Source organism: Heptranchias perlo, chromosome 17, assembly GCF_035084215.1.
Source record: "Heptranchias perlo isolate sHepPer1 chromosome 17, sHepPer1.hap1, whole genome shotgun sequence".
Taxonomy (NCBI): domain Eukaryota; kingdom Metazoa; phylum Chordata; class Chondrichthyes; order Hexanchiformes; family Hexanchidae; genus Heptranchias; species Heptranchias perlo.
The window spans coordinates 985982-1005897 of record NC_090341.1 but is presented as its reverse complement, the minus strand read 5'-3'; the positions used below and the strand labels follow the sequence as shown (position 1 = coordinate 1005897).

The following is a 19916-nucleotide window of genomic DNA, read 5'->3' as shown; positions in this document are numbered from 1 at the left end:
GGTAGACGTAGAGAAAATGTTTCCACTTGTGGGGGAGACCAAAACTAGAGGTCATAAATATAAAATAGTCACTAATAAATCCAATCAGGAATTCAGGAGAAACTTCTTTACCCAAAGAGTGGTGAGAATGTGGAACTCGCTCCCACAAGGAGGTGAAAAGTGTAGATGCATTTAAGGGGAAGCTCGATAAACACGTGAGGAAGAAAGGAATAGAAGGATATGATGTTAGGGTTCGATGAAGTAGGGAGGGAGGGAGCTTATGTGGGGCATAACCGCCGGCATAGACCAGTTGGGCTGAATGGCCTCTTTCTGTGCAGCAGATTTGATGCACCTCTCTACCTCTTTTTAAAAAAAAATCCTCAAAACCATGTAGTTTTAGATCATCCTTCCAACTACCTTCTTGGTTTGTCATCTATTTACATCACACCTATTTGTGAATCACCTTGGGATATTGTTTACACTTGAGACACAATATAAATGCAATGTGTGTGGAGATCAGTGCCATCCTTTGAACACTGCTGTGAGGGGTTTTTCTGATATGGAGAAGCATGATGTTTTCTGGACTCATACAGCCTTGAGGTAGTTGTGCAGGACTGTAGTTTGTTTGCCCTCCTGCTCCGAGCTTGTTGGTAATACGTTCTCTGTGTTGTGCTGTTCGTTGACCATCTGTTATTGACGCAGCATGTTTCCTGTCGTGAGCATCCTAAGGAAGCTGATTGGTGCTAGTGTTGTGGTACTTCCAGCCATTGGCTGCTCTCACTTTAGCAGCAGACATCCCATGATTTCCACATGTGATTCCACTGATCCTGCAGTGTGGACACGTCCAAAATGATGCAATACAGAGAAAAGGTTATCTACTTGTACCTTGTACATAAAGAACAGGAAAGAGATAGTGTTACAGCAAGTACTCTGTGACCATGTGAAATAAGAGATATCTAGAAAGAAATAGTTCTGGGAAGACTATCAAACCGATTCTGATGAGATTCCGTGTGAAAATGGAATTTACTCTGTAATTAGATTTTTTAACAACTTTTTTGAAAACCGTGATCTGAGCAAAAGTGCAGTAAGTTTCAAAGCTGATTTGATCATATATTTGAATAAGCATTAGAGAATAAAAAGACAAAAGTACAAATGCTGTAAATCTCAAACAAACATTTTGTAAATACACAGCAGGTCTGCCAGCATCTGATAGAAAACATTGGTTGATGTTTTGTACCCCTCATCATTTGTAATAGAAACTATTTACTTAGGCTTACAATCTAAAGTGTTATCATGAGCTTGTTGACACAGACTTCGGTTGAACTTCTTGTCCCTATAATCTGAGTGCCCCTCAGTTAGGATATATATGGTAGTTTGCAGTTTGATTTCACGTGGCCAGCTCAGTCCTATTACCGAGTGCTTACTACATGACTGCACACAAGGAAGAAAGACCTGCAGCCTGGGGAGGGAAGCAAAGATTTAACAAACTGTGCAGTAATGGTAGTGTGGACTTAAATTCACAGTAAGAGAAAGGAACAAGAAATATCATGGCAAGCTCGCCTCTAGAACTCACTCAAAATCCCCTGAAGAAGATTTGGATGCCTTGTAAAAATGGCCTCTGTGAGGTGCACACTCCACAAAGGAAGGGTAGGTATTGGGATCTGGCTAAGTACAGTGCCTCAAATCTGATGCCCTGGTAACCCTCCTGTCACTGGGGCACACTTCTGGTCCTAAAAGCAGTTGATGTTTGTAGTCTTATTTGAAAAGCCTGATTGCTCCATAGAAGTCTGCAGTGCAGCAATTCCAGTGAATTGGCTCCGTTACCCTACTGTCTACAGAGGGGGTTTAGCCTCGACCCATTGTTAGTATTTGCAGAGCTTTAGATTGATGCTGTGCTAAAATTGGTCTATTAATGCTAATTAACGTGCAGAATTAGGTAAGAATACAAACTAATTAATGGCAGCTCGATGCAAAAGTACCATTAAATTTTGGGGTGGTTAGATTAAGTTGTGGCAAGGAGTCTGTTTGGGGCAAGTAGGGCTGAAGTTGATTTATTTGTTAAGCACTGAATTTGTGTGGTGTTTTCTACAGTATTTGCAGCAATTTGCCTGTAAACATCGAAGTGTGACAGTGACATGGTTTAATACACAGTGGCACTGCAATTGTCCATTGCAACATTTATATACAAGCAATTATATGCATCGTATTTAAAAAGTGGGCTTGTTTTAATTCAAGATAAAGATTGAATAATGTATTACCTTCAGTTCCGTCTTAATGTTGTAAATATTGGTCTGAGTCATCCAGTGTTTCTCTCCTACTTGTGGTTACGATGTGGAGATGCCGGTGATGGACTGGGGTTGACAAGTGTAAACAATTTTACAACACCAAGTTATAGTCCAACAAATTTATTTTAAATTCCACAAGCTTTCGGAGGCTTCCTCCTTCCTCAGGTGGTTCCACACCGTTCACCTGAGGAAGGAGGAAGCCTCCGAAAGCTTGTGGAATTTAAAATAAATTTGTTGGACTATAACTTGGTGTTGTAAAATTGTTTACACTTGTGGTTACAGCACAGTAACCCTCATGATCTGATAAGAGTTTCTGGTATTGTGGATAATAAAGTTTTGTAAATTATGACTCTTACTTTGTTGTGAAATGTTTGTCTAATGCAACAGCGACTACATTTCAAAAGTATTTCATTGGCTGTAAAGCCTTTGGGATGTCCTGAGGTTGTGAAAGGTGCTGTGTCAAGTCTTTTTCGAATTGAAAAGGTGAAGGTGGTGCTTGTATGATCTGTGAAGTATGGCTGTTCTTTTAACGAAGGCCTCGGTGCAGCAATAATGTGCAAAATGTAAAGTGTGTGTGTGTGTGTGTGTGTGTGTGTGTGACCAAATGGTTTTTAAAGATAGGTTCCTAATTTTAAAATTGTGTACTTTTATCAGAAAATTGTTTATTTTTATACTTTAAAAAAAAATTCTATCAAAATATTTGCTACCCTACTGTTCTGAATCATATGGTGTGGTGAATTAAACCGTGCTATGCTATATTACATAAGAACATAAAAATAGCAGGAATAGGCCATACGGCCCCTCGAGCCTGCTCCACCATTCACTCAGATCATGGCTGATCTTCACCCTCAACTCTACTTTCTTTAAACAGGTTATTAACTAATGCCCCAGTATTGATTTCTGCCTTCTTGCAGTTTTCTTTCCCCCCATCCCCACACTTAGTTCCCAGTATTTCTTTGAGTGTGTGATCATTATTCTTGGTTGCACACACGGAGGATGGAACCTGTATTAAAATAAGGAGCTGTTAACACCACTGGTCTTTACTTGGAATTCCTTGCCGCTTTCTCTGTAAAGCTTCAGTAATGACCCTGTAAGTACCTGTTAGTAGCAATCTGTGAAGACCATCACAGAGAACCTGTTTTTCTAAGATGGCGTGATTAAAAAATCATAGCATTGGAAAAAGAACTGCAGTTGCCATTGTATGGTATTTTATTTTCCTATTCCTTCCTCTTTACCCCCTTCATTATGCAATATTTTGTAAATGAGTGGATGAGTAAGCAGCCTAATTTTAGAGGTGTCTCCTCACTACACCTGAATCTGCTGCTAACCCAGTCTGATTCTAGATCTGTCTCCTCACTACACCTGAATCTGCTGCTAACCCAGTCTGATTCTAGATCTGTCTCCTCACTACACCTGAATCTGCTGCTAACCCAGTCTGATTCTAGATCTGTATCCTCACTACACCTGAATCTGCTGCTAACTCAGTCTGATTCTAGATCTGTATCCTCACTACACCTGAATCTGCTGCTAACCCAGCCTGATTCTAGATCTGTATCCTCACTGCACCTGAATCTGCTGCTAACCCAGCCTGATTCTAGATCTGTCCCCTCACAACACTCTAACTGGTATTACTGGTGAGGGCGATGGTTCCTCTGGGGAGTACAACCAGAGCCAAGTCCATTGGAATCATAGGTGGCTCAGCTGTACCTGGGGGGAGGAGGAAGGTCAGGAAAGCAATAGTGATAGGGTATTCAATAGTTAGGAGAACAGACAGGCGTTTCTGCGGCCGCAGATGTGATCCCAGGATGGTATGTTGCCTCCTTGGTGCCAGGGTCAAGGATGTCACTGAGCGGCTACATAATCTGAGGGGGGAGGCTGTACAGCCAGAGGTTGTGCTCCATATTGGTATTAATGACATAGGTAGAAAAAGGGATGAGATCCTGCAGGCAGATTTTAAGGAGCTAGGAAAGAGATTAATAAATAGGACCTCTTAGATAGTAATTTCCAGATTACTCCCGGTGCCACGCACTAGTGAGTATCGAAATAGGAGGACAGAGCAGATAAATGTGTGGCTGGAGAGATGATGCAGGAGGGAGGGCTTTAGATTCCTGGAGCATTGGGGGAGGTGGGACCTGTACAGGCCGGACGGATTGCAGCTCAACAGGGCCAGAACCAATATCCTCACGGGGAGGTTTGCTAGTGCAGATGGGGAGGGTTTAAACCAGCTTGACAGGGGGATGAAAACCTGAGCATAGATTCAGAAGGGAAAGAAGCAGAGCTGGAAATAGAAGGCAGAAAATTAGTGAGTGAGTTTGGAAGGCAGAGGAAACAAAGGCTAGAAAATAGACAACAAAGGAGTTTGGCTGTGCTTAATAGCATATACCTCAATGCAAGGAGTCGAGTGAATAAGGCAGATGATCTGAGGGCACAGATAGACATGTGGAAGTAAGATGATACAGCTATTACTGAAAGATGGCTTAGAGGAGCAGGAATGGCAGCTCAACGGTCCTGGTTACAGGGTTATCAGATGAGACAGAGGGGAATAAAAAAGGGGGGGGGGTGGCAATATTGGTTAAAGAAACAATTACAGCTGTGAGGAAACATAGAAAAATTTACTGCACAGAAGGAGGCCATTCGACCCATCATGTTTGTGCAGGTCGAAAAAGAGCCACCCAGCCTAATCCCACTTCCCAGCACTTGGTCCGTAATCTTGTAGGTTACGGCACTTCAAGTACATATCCAAATATTTTTTTAATGTGATGAGGGTTTCTGCCTCTACACCCTTTCAGGCAGTGAGTTCCAGATCCCTGTTATGCTCCGGGTGAAAAAATGTCTCCTCAGCCCCCCTCTAATCCTTCTACCAATTACTTTAATTCTTTGCCCCCTGGTTACTGACCTCTCTGCTAAGGGAAATAGGTCCTTCCTGTCCACTCTATTTAGGCCCCTCATAATTTTAAGCACCTCAATTAAATCACCCCTCAACCTCTTCTGTTCCAAAGAAAATAGCCCTAGCCTATCCAATCTTTCAACGACATAAGTAAAAAAAGGGATGAGGTCCTGCAAATTGAATTTAAGGAGTTAGGAGATAAATTAAAAAGCAGGACCTCAAAGGTAGTGATCTTAGGATTACTACCAGTGCCACATGCTAGTGAGTACAGGAACAGGAGAATAGACCAGATGAATGCGTGGCTGCAGGGATGGTGTACGAGGGAGGGATTTAGATTCTTGGGACACTGGGACCAGTTCTGGAGAAGTGGGGACCTGTACAAGCGGGACGGGTTACACCTGAGCAGGACCGGGACCGATGTCCTCGCGAGGGTGTTTGCTACTGCTGTTGGGGAAGGTTTAAACTAGAATGGCAGGGGGATGGGAACCTGAGAGACAGAGGAGGGGGAAACAAGGATAGAAACAAAAGACAGAAAGGGAAGAAGCAATAGTGGAAGGCAGAGAAAACAAGGGCGAAAAACAAATCGGGCCATAGTGCAAAATAAAACTAAGATGACGAACAATCTTAAAAAGACAAGTCTAAAGGCATTGTGTCTTAATGCGCGGAGCATTCGCAATAAGGTAGATGAACTAGCCGCGCAGTTAGATATTAACGGTTATGATATAGTTGCGATTACGGAGACATGGCTGCAGGGTGACCAAGGATGGGAACTGAACATCCAGGGGTATTCAATATTTAGGAAGGACAGGCAAAAAGGGAAAGGAGGTGGGGTAGCGTTGTTAGTAAAGGAGGAAATCAATGCAATAGTGAGGAAGGATATTGGCTCGGAAAATCACAATGTGGAATCTGTATGGATGGAGCTAGAAACACCAAAGGGCAGAAAACGTTGGTGGGGGTTGTCTGTAGGCCCCCAAACAGTAGTGGAGATGTAGGGGAGGGCATTAAACAGGAAATTAGAGACGCGTTCAAGAAGGGTACAACTATAATCATGGGTGACTTTAATCTACATATAGATTGGTCAAACCAAATTAGCAATAATACTGTGGGGGAGGAATTCCTGGAGTGTGTACATGATGGTTTTCTAGACCAATACGTTGAGGAACCAACTAGAGAACAGGCGATCCTAGACTGGGTATTGTGCAATGAGAAAGGATTAATTAACAATCTTGTTGTGCGGGGTCTCTTAGGGAAGAGCGACCATAACATGACAGAATTCCTCATTAAGATGGAGAGTGAAGTAGTTGAATCCGAAACTAGGGTCCTGAATCTAAATAAAGGAAATTATGAAAGTATGAGGTGCGAGGTGGCTATGATAGATTGGGGAACTTTACTAAAAGGGATGATGGTGGATAGGCTATGTCTAATATTTAAAGAACGTGTGCAGGAATTACAACAATTATTCATCCCTGTCTGGCACAAAAATAAAACAGGTAAGGTGGCTCAACCGTGGCTTACAAAAGAAATTAGGGATAGTATTAGCTCCAAAGAGGAGACATATAAAATTGCCAGAAAAAGCAGCAAGCCTGAGTATTGGGAGCAGTTCAGAATTCAGCAAAGGAGGACAAAGAGATTGATTAAGCGGGAAAAATAGAGTATGAGAATAAACTAGCAGGGAACATAAAAACTGACTGTAAAAGCTTCGAAAATATGTCAAGAGAAAAAGATTAGTGAAGACAAATGTTAGGTCCCTTACAGTCAGAAATGGGGGAAATTATAATGGGGAACAAAGAAATGGCAGAACAATTAAACACATACTTTGGTTCTGTCTTCACAAAGGAGGACACAAATAACCTGCCAGAATTGTTAGGGAACCAAGGGTCTAGTGAGAGGGAGGAACTGAAGGAAACCAGTATTAGTAAAAAAAAGTGCTCAGGAAATTAATGGGGCTAAAGGCTGACAAATCCCCAGGGCCTGATAATCTACATCCCAGAGTACTAAAGGAAGTGGCCCTGGAAATAGTGGATGCATTGGTGATCATCTTCCAAAATTCTATAGACTCTGGAACAGTTCCTACAGATTGGAGGGTGGCAATTGTAACCCCACTATTTAAAAAAGGAGGGAGAGAAAAAACAGGGAATTACAGACCAGTTAGCCTAACATCAGTAGTGGGGAAAATGCTAGAGTCTATTATAAAAGATGTGATAACAGAACACTTGGAGGGCATTAACGGGATTGGACAAAGTCAGCGTGGGTTTATGAAAGGGAAATCATACTTAACAAATCTACTGGAGTTTTTTGAGGATGTAACTAGTAGAATAGATAGGGGAGAACCAGTGGATGTGGTGTATTTGGATTTTCAGAAGGTTTTTGATAAGGTCCCACACAAGAGGTTAGTGTGCAAAATTAAAGCATGTGGGATTGGGGGGAATATACTGGCATGGATTGAGAATTGGTTGACAGACAGGAAACAGAAAGTAGGAATAAATGGGTCTTTTTCTGGGTGGCAGGCAGTGACTAGTGGGGTACCACAGGGATCGGTGCTTGGACCCCAGCTATTCACTATATATATCAATGATTTGGATGAGGGAACTAAATGTAACATTTCCAAGTTTGCAGACGACACAAAGCTGGGGTGGAATGTGATCTGTGAGGAGGATGCAAAGAGGCTCCAATGTGATTTAGACATAGGAACATAGGAACAGGAGTAGGCCAGTCAGCCCCTCGTGCCTGCTCCACCATTTGATAAGATCATGGCTGATCTGTGATCTAACTCCATATACCTGTCTTTGGCCCATATCCCTTAATACCTTTGGTTGCCAAAAAGCTATCCATCTCACATTTAAATTTAGCAATTGAGCAAGTATCAATTGCCATTTGCGGAAGAGAGTTCCAAACTTCTACCACCCTTTGTGTGTAGAAATGTTTTCTAATCTCACTCCTGAAAGGTCTGGCTCTAATTTTTAGACTGTGCCTCCTACTCCTAAAATCCCCAACCAGTGGAAATAGTTTCTCTCTATCCACCCTATCCGTTCCCCTTAATACCTTATAAACTTCGATCAGATCACCCCTTAACCTTCTAAACTCTAGAGAATACAACCCCAATTTGTGTAATCGCTCCTCGTAACTTAATCCTTGAAGTCCGGGTATCATTCTAGTAAACCTACGCTGCACTCTCTCCAAGGCCAATATGTCCTTCCGAAGGTGCGGTGCCCAGAACTGCTCACAGTACACCAGGTGCGGTCTAACCAGGGTTTTGTATAGCTGCAGCATAACTTCTGCCCCCTTGTACTCTAGTCCTCTAGATATAAAGGCCAGCATTCCATTAGCCTTCTTGATTATTTTCTGCACCTGTTCATGACACTTCAATGATCTATGTACCTGAACCCCTAAGTCCCTTTGGACATCCACTGTTTTTAACTTTTTACCATTTAGAAAGTACCCTGTTCTATCCTTTTTTGATCCAAAGTGGATGACCTCACATTTGTCTACATTGAATTCCATTTGCCACAGTTTTGCCCATTCATTTAATCTATCAATATCTCTTTGTAATTTTATGTTTTCATCTACACTGCTTACAATGCCACCAATCTTTGTGTCATCGGCAAACTTAGATTTGAGACTTTCTATGCCTTCATCTAAGTCGTTAATAAATATTGTGAATAATTAAGGCCCCAAGACAGATCCCTGCGGGACAAGTTGGGTGAGTGGGCAAGAACATGGCAGATGCAGTATAACGTGGATAATTGTGGGGTTATCCACTTTGGTTATAAAAACAGAAAGGCAGATTATTATCTGAATGGTGATAGATTGGGAAAAGGGGAGGTGCAACGAGATCTGGGTGTCCTTGTACACCAGTCGCTGAAACCGAGCATTCAGGTGCAGCAAGCAGTTAGGAAAGCGATTGGTATGTTGGCCTTCATTGCAAGAGGATTTGAGTACAGGAGCAGGGATGTCTTACTGCAGTTATACAGGGCCTTGGTGAGATGACATCTGGAGTATTGTGTGCAGTTTTGGTCTCCTTATCTGAGGGAGGATGTCCTTGCCATGGAGGGAGTGCAACGAAGGTTTACCAGACTGATTCCTGGGATGGCAGGACTGATGAGGAGAGATTGGGTCGACTAGGCCTATATTCACTAGAGTTTAGAAGAATGAGAGGTGATCTCATCGAAACATGTAAAATTCCAACAGGACTAGACAGACGAGATGCAGGGAGGATGTTCCTGATGGCTGGGGAGTCCAGAACCAGGGGTCACAGTCTCAGGATAACGGGGTATGCCATTTAGAACTGAGATAAGGAGAAATTTCTTCACTCAGGGTGGTGAACCTGTGGAATTCTCTACCACAGAAGGTAGTGGACGCCAAGTCATTGGATGTATTCAAGAAGGAGATAGATATATTTCTTAATGCTAAAGGGATCAAGGGATATGGGGAAAAAGCGGGAACAGGGTACTGAGTTAGACGATCAGCCATGATCATTTTGAATGGCGAAGCAGGCCCGATGGGCCGAATAGCCTACTCTTGCTCCTATTTTCTATGTTTCTATGTTTCTTTCCTCATAGCTAAAATTCTCCAGTCTTGGTAACACCCTCTCTAGTGCAGTCACATCTTTCCTGTAATATGGTGACCAGAACTGTAGGCAGTACTCCATCTGAGGCCTAAGCAGTGTTTTATACATTTCTCACTTAACCTCCCTGCTCTTATATTCTACGCCTCAGCTAATAAAAGAAAGTATCCCGTATGCGTTCTTAACCATCTTCTCTACCTGTCCTGCTACCTTCAGGGATCTGTGGACATGCGCTTCAAGGTCCCTTTATTCCTCTACGCCTCTCAGTATCCTCCCATTTATTGTGTATTCAGTTGCCTTGCTTGACCTCCCGAAATGTATTACCTCACACTTCTCCGGATTGAATTCCATTTGCCACTTTTCTGCCCACCTGACCAGTCCATTGATATCTTCCTGTAGTCTACAGCTTTCACCTTATCAACCACACGGCCTATTTTTGTATCATCTGCAAACTTCTTAACCATGGCCCCTACATTTAAGACTAAATCATTAATATATACCACAAAAAACAAGGGACCTAGTACAGAGTCCTGCGGGACCCCACTGGAAACAGCCTTCCACTCACATAAAGACCCGTCAACCATTACCCTTTACTTCCTGCCACTGAGCCAATTTTGGATCCAATTTGCCACTTTCCCTTGGATCCCATGGGCTTTTACTTTTTTGACCAGCCTGCCATGTGGGACCTTGTCAAAAGCCTTGCTAAAATCCATGTGCACTATATCAAATGCACTAACCTCATCGACCCTCCTTGTTACCTCCTCAAAAAATTCAATCAAAGTTAGTCAGACGTGACCTTCCTTTAACAAATCCATGTTGACAGTCCTTGATTAATCCGTGCCTTTCTAAATAATGGTTTATACTGTCCCTCAAAGTTGATTCCAATAATTTGCCCACCACCGAGGTTAGACTGAATGGCCTGTAATTACTCGCTCTATCCCTTTCTCCCTTTTCAAACAACGGTACAACGTTAGCAGTCCTCCAATCCTCCGGCACCACGCCTGTCGAGGAGGGACAATATGTTTGAAGGATCATCAAATGAGGCTACATGGGTTGAGCTAAAGAACAAAAAAGGGGCAGTCACACTGATGAGAGTGCACTGTTGACCTCCAAGCAGTCAGAGGGAGATAGAAGGGCAAATTTCTGAGAAATGCAAAAACAATAGGGCAGTAATAGTAGGGGATTTCAACTACCCTAATATTAGTTGCGATACAAAGGGCGTGGAATTCTTAAAATTCTTAAAATGCATTCATAGAATCCTAGAATCATGGAAAGGTTACAGCACAGAAGGAGGCCATTCGGCCCATTGAGTCCATGCCGGTTCTATGTAAGAGCAATCCAGCTAGTCCCAATCTCCCGCCCTATCCCTGTAGCCCTGCAATTTTTTTTACTTTCAAGTACTTATCCAGTTCCCTTTTGAAGGCCATGATTGAATCTGCCTCCACCACCCCCTCGGGCAGTGCATTCCAGCTGTGTTTAAAAAAAAAACTTTTCTTCATGTTGCCTTTGGTTCTTTTGCCAATCACTTTAAATCTACGTCCCCTGATTCTTGACCCTTCTGCCAATGGGAACAGTTTGTCTCTAACTACTCTGCCTAGACACGTCATTATTTTGAATACCTCTATCAAATCTCCTCGCAACCTTCTCTGTTCCAAGGAGAATAACACCAGCTTCTCCAGTCTATCCACGTAAAATGTTTCCTGTTACTTAGCCAATTCTATATCCATGCTGCTTCTGCCCCTTTTATTCCATGGGCTTCAGTGTTGATGACAAGCCTATTATGCGGCCCTTTATCAAATGCCTTTTGAAAGTGCATATACGCCACATCAACTGCGTTGCCCTCATCTACCCTCTCTGTTACCTCATCAAAAAACTCTATCTCGTTAGTTAAACACGATTTGCCTTTAACATCCCTGCTGGCTTTCCCAAATCAATCCACCCTTGTCCAAGTGACTGCTAATTCTGTCCCGGATTATCGATTCTAAAAGTTTCCCCACTACCGAGGTTAAACTGATTGGCCTATAGTGCTGGGTTTATCATTACACCCTTTTTTGAACAAGGGTGTAACATTTGCAATTCTCCAGTCCTCTGGCACCACCCCCATACCTAAGGGTGTTTGGAAGATAATGGCCAGTACCTCCACAATTTCCACCCTTACTTCCCTCAGCAATCTAGGATGCATCCCATCCGGATCGGTGACTTATCTACTTTAAGTACAGCTAGCCTTTCTAGTACCTCCATTTTATCAATTTTTATTCCATCCAGTATCTCAACTACATCTTCCTTTGCTGAGACTCTGGCAGCATCTTCTTCCTTGGTAAAGACAGATGCAAATTACTCATTTAGTACCTCAGCCATGTCCTCTGCCTCCATGAGTAGATCTCCTTTTTGGTCCCTAATCAGCCCCAACCTTCCTCTTAGTACCCATTTACTGTTTACATGCCTATAGATGACTTTTGGATTCCCTTTTATGTTGGTCGCCAGTTCAGGAGCACTTTTTTAGCCAATATGTAGTAAACCCACGAAGAGAGGGGGCAGTTCTGGAGTTAGTTATAGGGAATGAAGCTTGGCAGGTAGAAGGAGTATCAGTGGGAGAGCATTTTGGTGGTAGTGATCATAATTCAGTTAGATTTATTATAGTTATGGAAAAGGATAAAACATAGGAACAGGAGTAGGCCATTCAGCCCCTCGTGCCTGCTCTGCCATTTGATAAGATCATGGCTGATCTGTGATCCAACTCCATATACCTGTCTTTGGCCCATATCCCTTAATACCTTTGGTTGCCAAAAAGCTATCTATCTCAGATTTAAATTTAGCAATTGAGCTAGTATCAATTGCCGTTTGGGGAAGAGAGTTCCAAACTTCTACAACCCTTTGTGTGTAAAAATGTTTTCTAATCTCGCTCCTGAAAGGTCTGGCTCTAATTTTTAGACTGTGCCCCCTACTCCTAGAATCCCCAACCAGCGGAAATAGTTTCTCTCTATCCACCCTATCTGTTCCCCTTAATATCTTATAAACTTCGATCAGATCACCCCTTAACCTTCGAGAATACAACCCCAATTTGTGTAATCTCTCCTTGTAACTTAATCCTTGAAGTCCGGGTATCATTCTAGTAAACCTATGCTGCACTCCCTCCAAGGCCAATTTGTCCTTCCAAAGGTGCGGTGCCCAGAACTGCTCACAGTACACCAGGTGCGGTCTAACCAGGGTTTTGTATAGCTGCAGCATAACTTCTGCCCCCTTGTAGTCTAGTCGTCTAGATATAAAGGCCAACATTCCATTAGCCTTCTTGATCATTTTCTGCACCTGTTCATGACACTTCAATGATCTATGTACCTGAACTCCTAAGTCCCTTTGGACATCCACTGTTTTTAACTTTTTACCATTTAGAAAGTACCCTGTTCTATCCTTTTTTGATCCAAAGTGGATGACCTCACATTTGTCTACATTGAATTCCATTTGCCACAGTTTTGCCCATTCACCTAATCGATCAATATCTCTTTGTAATTTTATGTTTTCATCTACACTGCTTACAATGCCACCAATCTTTGTGATGTGGAGATGCCGGTGATGGACTGGGGTTGACAATTGTAAACAATTTTACAACACCAAGTTATAGTCCAGCAATTTTATTTTAAATTCACAAGCTTTCGGAGGCTTCCCCCTTCGTCAGGTGAACGATGTGAAATGAGATCCTCGAAATGAAATCGCATTTATAATTCACAGAACAATATCTAAGTTTGCCGATGACACAATCTTTGTGTCATCGGCAAACTTAGATATGAGACTTTCTGTGCCTTCATCTAAGTCGTTAATAAATATTGTGAATAATCGAGGCCCCAAGACAGATCCCTGCGGGACTCCACTAGTCACATCCTGCCAATGTGAGTACCTTCCCATTATCCCTACTCTCTGTCGCCTTTCGCTCAGCCAACTTCTTAACCAAGTCCGTACTTTTCCCTTGATTCCATGGGCTTCTATCTTAGCTAACAGTCTCTTATGTGGGACCTTATCAAATGCCTTCTGGAAGTCCATATAAATAACATCCATTGACATTCCCCTGTCCACTACTTTAGTCACCTCTTCAAAAAATTCAATCAGGTTTGTCAGGCACGACCTACCTTTCACAAATCCATGCTGGCTTTCTCTGATTAACTGAAAATTCTCGAGGTGTTCAGTAACCCTATCCTTAATTATAGACTCCAGCATTTTCCCCACAACAGATGTTAGGCTAACTGTTCTATAATTCGCTGGTTTCCCTCTCTCTCCTTTCTTAAAAAGCGGAGTGACATGTGCAATTTTCCAATCTGGAGGGACAGTTCCTGAATCTAGAGAACTTTGAAAGATTATAGTTAGGGCATCTGCAGTGTGCTCACCTACTTCCTTTAAAACCCTGGGATGGAAACCATCTGGTCCTGGGGATTTGTCACTCTTTAGTGCTATTATTTTCTTCATTACTGTTGCTTTACTTATGTTAATTTTATCGAGTCCCTGTCCCCAATTCAATATTAGTTTTCTTGGGATTTCCGGCATGCCATCCTTTTTTTTACTGTAAATACTGACGCAAAGTAATTATTCAACATGTCCGTCATTTCCCCATTGTCAATGACAATATCCCCACTTTCAGTTTTTAAGGGGCCAACACTGCTCCTGACCACCCTCTTTTTCCTAATGTAACTATAAAAGTTCTTCGTATTGATATCCCTTGCAAGTTTCTTTTCATACTCTCTTTTAGTAGCTCTTGCTATCTGTTTTGTGACCCTTTGTTGATCTTTGTATCTTTCCCATTCGCCAGGATCTGTGCCATTTTTTGCCTTTTTGTATGCCCTTTCCTTATGTCTTATACTGTCCCTTACCTCTTTAATTGTCCATGGCTGTTTCTTTTGGCAAGTCGAGTTCTTGCCCCTTGGGGGTATAAACCGATTCTGTATCACGTTAAATGTTTCTTTAAACATTTCCCACTGATCATCAGTCGTTTTACCCATTAACAGATTTGCCAAGTTTACTGTGGACAGTCTCTGTCTCATCCCATTGAAGTCGGCCTTACCCAAGTCTAGAATCTTAGCAGCTGATTCACTTTTTTCCCTTTCAAACACTACATTGAACTCGATCATGTTATGATCGCTATTGGATCGATGTTCGCGTACAGTTAAGCCGTTAACTAAATCTGGTTCATTACTCATTACTAAATCTAGTATGGCTTGCCCCCTTGTTGCCTCTCGGACATACTGCTGGCGAAAACTATCCCGGAGACAGTCAAGACCTTCACTAGCTTTTTGACAGTTGCTAGTCTTCTTTTCCCAATCTATATGAAGGTTAAAGTCCCCCATTAAGACCACTATGCCTTTCTTACACGCTTGTCTAATCTCTGCATTTATACAATCTAGCACTTCAGAGCTGCTGCCAGGGGTCCGATACACAATTCCCACTAGAGTCTTAGATCCTTTCCTATTTCTCAATTCAACCCATAAGGTCTCTGTTGGCTGCTTACCTCTCGTTATATCTTCCTTTATCATTGAAGTGATTTCATCTCTAATCATTAAGGCTACTCCTCCCCCTCTTCCATTTTCCCGATCTCTCCTGTGGACCTTATAACCCGGTATATTTAGTTCCCAATCCTGATCATCCTGCAGCCATGTCTCAGTAATAGCTATCATGTCATATCCTCCAATTTGAATTTGAACCTGTAGTTCATTTAATTTATTCCTTATACTCCATGCATTTGTATATAGAACTCTTAGTTGGGCCACACACCCTAGCCTGACCTTCAGCTTTGATGCTGGGTTAATCGCCTTACGCCTTCTAGTTTGCACTTTATCTGTCGTGTCTAAAGTACACTTTCTTTCTGCTGCTCTACGCTTTTCCCTTTCACTTGTTCTTGAACAACTGTTTGTACTATTTGTATTGTAAATTTCCCCTGGGTCTTCCCCTCTCTTGCTGCTCTCATCTTTACCCCCTTCTGACTCCCCGCTCAGGTTCCCATCCCCCTGCCACTCTAGTTTAAACCTTCCCCAACAGTACTGGCAAACACCCCCGCGAGGACATTGGTCCCGGTCCTGCTCGGGTGTAACCCGTCACGCTTGTACAGGTCCCACCTTCCCCAGAACCGGTCCCAATGTCCCAGGAATCTAAATCCCTCCCTCCTACACCATCCCTGCAGCCACACATTCATCCGGTCTATTCTCCTGTTCCTATACTCACTAGCACGTGGCACTGGTAGTAATCCTGAGATCACTACCTTTGAAGTCTTGCTTTTTCATTTATCTCCTAACTCCTTAAATTCACCTTGCAGGATCTCATCCCTTTTTTTTTACCTATGTCATTGGTACCAATATGGACCACGACTACTGGCTGTTCACCCTCCCCCTCCAGAATGTCCTGCAGCCGCTCCGCAACATCCTTGACCCTCGCACCAGGGAGGCAACATCCCATCCTGGAGTCACGTCTGTGGCCACAGAAACGCCTATCTGTTCCCCTTACAATTGAATCCCCTATCAGTATAGCCTTGCCACTCTTCTTCCTCCCCTCCTGTGCAGCAGAGCCACCCGTGGTGCCACAAACTTGGCTTTTGCTGCTTTCCCTTGAGAAGCCATCTCCCCCAACAGTATCCAAAGCGGTATATCTGTTTGAGAGGGAGATGGCCCCAGGGGACTCCTGCTCTACCTACCTAGTCCTTTTACGCTGCCTGGCGGTCACCCATTTCCTTTCTGCCTGCGTAATCTTTACCTGCGGTGTGACCACCTCACTGAACGTGCTATCCACGATAATCTCAGCATCGCGGATGCTCCACAGTGAATCCACCCGCAGCTCCAGCTCCGAAATGCGGTTCGCCAGTAGCTGCAGCTGGACACACTTCCTGCACACATGGTCGCCAGGAACACTGGTAATGTCCATGACTTCCCACATAGTGCAGGAGGAGCATATCACGGGTGCGAGCTGTGCTGCCATGACTTGCCTTAGATATACACTGTGTTCACCTCTCAGACTCTCCTCCCGCTCTCGGTCTCTCCTTTTATACTGTGCTCACCTCTCGGACTCTCCTGCCTCACCTGTGACGTCGCACAGTAGTTTTCTCTTGTTGCAGGTCTGCTGCTGCTTTTTTTCCCCACTCTCAGTCTTCTGACGCTCAGGCCCGCCACCGCTCTGCGGAAAAAGTTAGGAAAAGATAGAACAGGAGTAAAAGTTCTTAACTGGGGAAAGGCAAATTTTACTAAGCAGAGAAGTGATTTAGCAAAAGTGGACTGGAAACAGCAACTTGAAGGTAAATCAGTATCAGAACATTGGGAGGCATTCAAAGAGGAGATAGTGAGGGTTCAGTGCAAATATGTTCCCACAAAGAAAAAGGGTGGGACTGCCAAATCTAGAACCCCCTGGATGTCAAGGAGCATAGAGTGTAGCATAGGGCAAAAAAGGGAAGCTTAATTCAGATACTGAGAGTTCAAAACTGCAGAAAGCCTAGAGTATAAATACATAAAGGGCTAGAGGATAAGGAAGGAAAGAGTGGGGCCTATTAGAGACCAAAAGGTAACCTACATGTGGAGGCAGAAGATGTGGGTATGGTTCTTATTGAATACTTTGCATCTGTCGTCACAAAAGAGAGGGACGATGCAGAGATTGTAGTTAAGGAGGAGGAGTGTGAAATATTAAATGGGATAAACATAGTGAGAGAGGAAGTATTAAGGGGATTAGCACCTTGAAAGTAGATTAATCACCAGGCCTGGAGGAAATGTATCCCAGGCTCTTAAGAGAAGCAAAGGAGGAAATAGCGGAGGCTCTGACCATAATTTTCCAATCCTCTCTGGCTAAAGGTGTGGTGCTGGCGAATTGGAGGACTGCTAATGTTGTATTGTTGTTTAAAAAGTGAGAAAAGTATAGACCAAGTAATTCCAGGCCAGTCAGTCTGATCCCGGTGGTGGGCAAATTATTGGAAACAATTCTGAGGGACAGTATTAATTGTCATTTAGAAAGGTACAGCTTAATCAAGGACAGTCAGCATGGATTTGTTAAGGGGAGGTTGTGTCTGACTAACTTGAATTGAATTTTTTGAGAACGTAACAAGGAAGGCCGATGAGGGTAGCGCGTTTGATGTAGTGTACATGGATTTTAGCAAGACTTTTGACAAGGTCCCACGTGGCAGATTGGCCGGAAAAATAAAATCCCATGGGATCCAAGGGAAAGTGTCAAGTTGGATCCAAAATTGGCTCAGTGGCAGGAAGCAAAGGGTAATGGTTGGGTGTTTTTGTGACTGGAAGGCTGTTTCCATTGGGGTTCCGCAGGGCTCAGTACTAGGTCCTGTGCTTTTTGTGGTATATTTTAATGTTTTAGACTTAAATGTACGGGGCATGATTTAAGGAATTTGCAGATGATACAGAAATTGGCTGAGTCGCTGATAGTAGAATCATAGAATCATAGACGTTTACAACATGGAAACAGGCCCTTCGGCCCAACATGTCCATGTCACCCAGTTTATACCACTAAGCTAGTCCCAATTGCCTGCACTTGGCCCATATCCCTCTATACCCATCTTACCCATGTAACTGTCCAAATGCTTTTTAAAAGACAAAATTGTACCCGCCTCTACTACTGCCTCTGGCAGCTCGTTCCAGACACTCACCACCCTTTGAGTGAAAAAATTGCCCCTCTGGACCCTTTTGTATCTCTCCCCTCTCACCTTAAATCTATGCCCCCTCGTTATAGACTCCCCTACCTTTGGGAAAAGATTTTGACTATCTACCTTATCCATGCCCCTCATTATTTAATAGACTTCTATAAGATCACCCCTTAACCTCCTACTCTCCAGGGAAAAAAGTCCCAGTCTGTCTAACCTCTCCCTATAAGTCAAACCATCAAGTCCCGGTAGCATGCTAGTAAATCTTTTCTGCACTCTTTCTAGTTTAATAATATCCTTTCTATAATAGGGTGACCAGAACTGTACACAGTATTCCAAGTGTGGCCTTACTAATGTCTTGTACAACTTCAACAAGACATCCCAACTCCTGTATTCAATGTTCTGACCAATGAAACCAAGCATGCTGAATGCCTTCTTCACCACCCTGTCCACCTGTGACTCCACTTTCAAGGAGCTATGAACCTGTACTCCTAGATCTCTTTGTTCTATAACTCTCCCCAACGCCCTACCATTAACGGAGTAGGTCCTGGTCCGATTCGATCGTGAGGAGGAAAGCTGTCGACTATATGAAGGTATCAACAGACTGGTCAGGTGGGCAGAAAAGTGGTAAATGGAATACAGTCCGGAGAAGTGTGTGGTAATGCATTTGGTGAGGGCAACCAAGGCAAGGGAGCACACAATAATTTGGAGGATACTAAGAAGTGTAATGGAACAGAGGGACCTTGGAGCGCATGTCCACAGATCCATGAAGGTAGCAGGACAGGTGGACAAGGTGTTAATAGAATCATAGAAAGGTTACAGCATGGAAGGAGGTCATTCGGCCCATCGTGTCCTCGCCGGCTCTATGCATGAGCAATCCTGCTAGTCCCAATTGCCCGCCCTTTCCCCGTAGCCCTGCAAATTTTTTCCTTTCATGTACTTATCCAGTTCCCTTTTGGAGGCCATGATTGAATCTGCCTCCACCACCCCCTCGAGCAGTGCATTCCAGATCCTAACCACTCGCTCTGTTAAAAAAATATTTTTCCTCATGTCACCTTTGGTTCTTTTCCCAAGTTTGTTCTAAGAAGGCATACGGGATACTTTATTTGCTGAGGCATAGAATATAAGAGCAGGGAGGTTATGCTAGAACTGTATAAAAATACTAGTTGGGCCACAGCTCGAGTACTGTGTACAGCTCTGCAGAGACCCTGATCGCGTTTCAAAAGTACTTGGATGAGCACTTGAAATGCCGTAACCTACAAGGCTACGGACCAAGAGCTGGAAAGTGGGATTAGGCTGGATAGCTCTTTTTCTGCTGGCGCGGACACGATGGCCTCTATCTGTGCTGTAAACTTCTAGGATTCTTTGATTCTATGCACTTCATCTTTCTGCCAACCCAGCCTGATTTGCCTTTGTTCTGGAACTGTTGTTGTGGAACTGTACCCCAGTGCCTGTGGAACGGTGCCCCGGCGAGAGTCAGTGCCTGTGGAACGGTGCCCCGGTGAGAGTCAGTGCCTGTGGAACGGTGCCCCGGTGAGAATCAGTGCCTGTGGAACGGTGCCCCGGCGAGAGTCAGTGCCTGTGGAACGGTGC

At 43.5% G+C, this 19916-nt stretch overlaps 1 protein-coding gene across 7 annotated transcripts in view; it reads left to right on the top strand.

Annotated features, from left to right (window-relative positions):
- Nucleotides 1-19916, top strand: part of LOC137333956 (6-phosphofructo-2-kinase/fructose-2,6-bisphosphatase 4-like) — a 271232-nt gene that overhangs the window by 119151 nt on the left and 132165 nt on the right. Inside the window, exon 1 of one of the 7 annotated variants that reach the window (XM_067998320.1) lies at nucleotides 1041-1063. The exons of 4 other annotated variants lie outside the window; for them this stretch is intronic. Coding sequence is in view for 2 of the 3 variants with exons in the window: in XM_067998314.1 (XP_067854415.1) it covers nucleotides 1527-1626 (100 nt within the window). In the remaining variant the exon portion in view is untranslated. Of the gene's footprint in view, nucleotides 1-1040; nucleotides 1064-1389; nucleotides 1627-19916 lie in introns of those variants that run through there. 2 more of the 7 variants (XM_067998314.1, XM_067998315.1) reach the window with 2 other exon arrangements.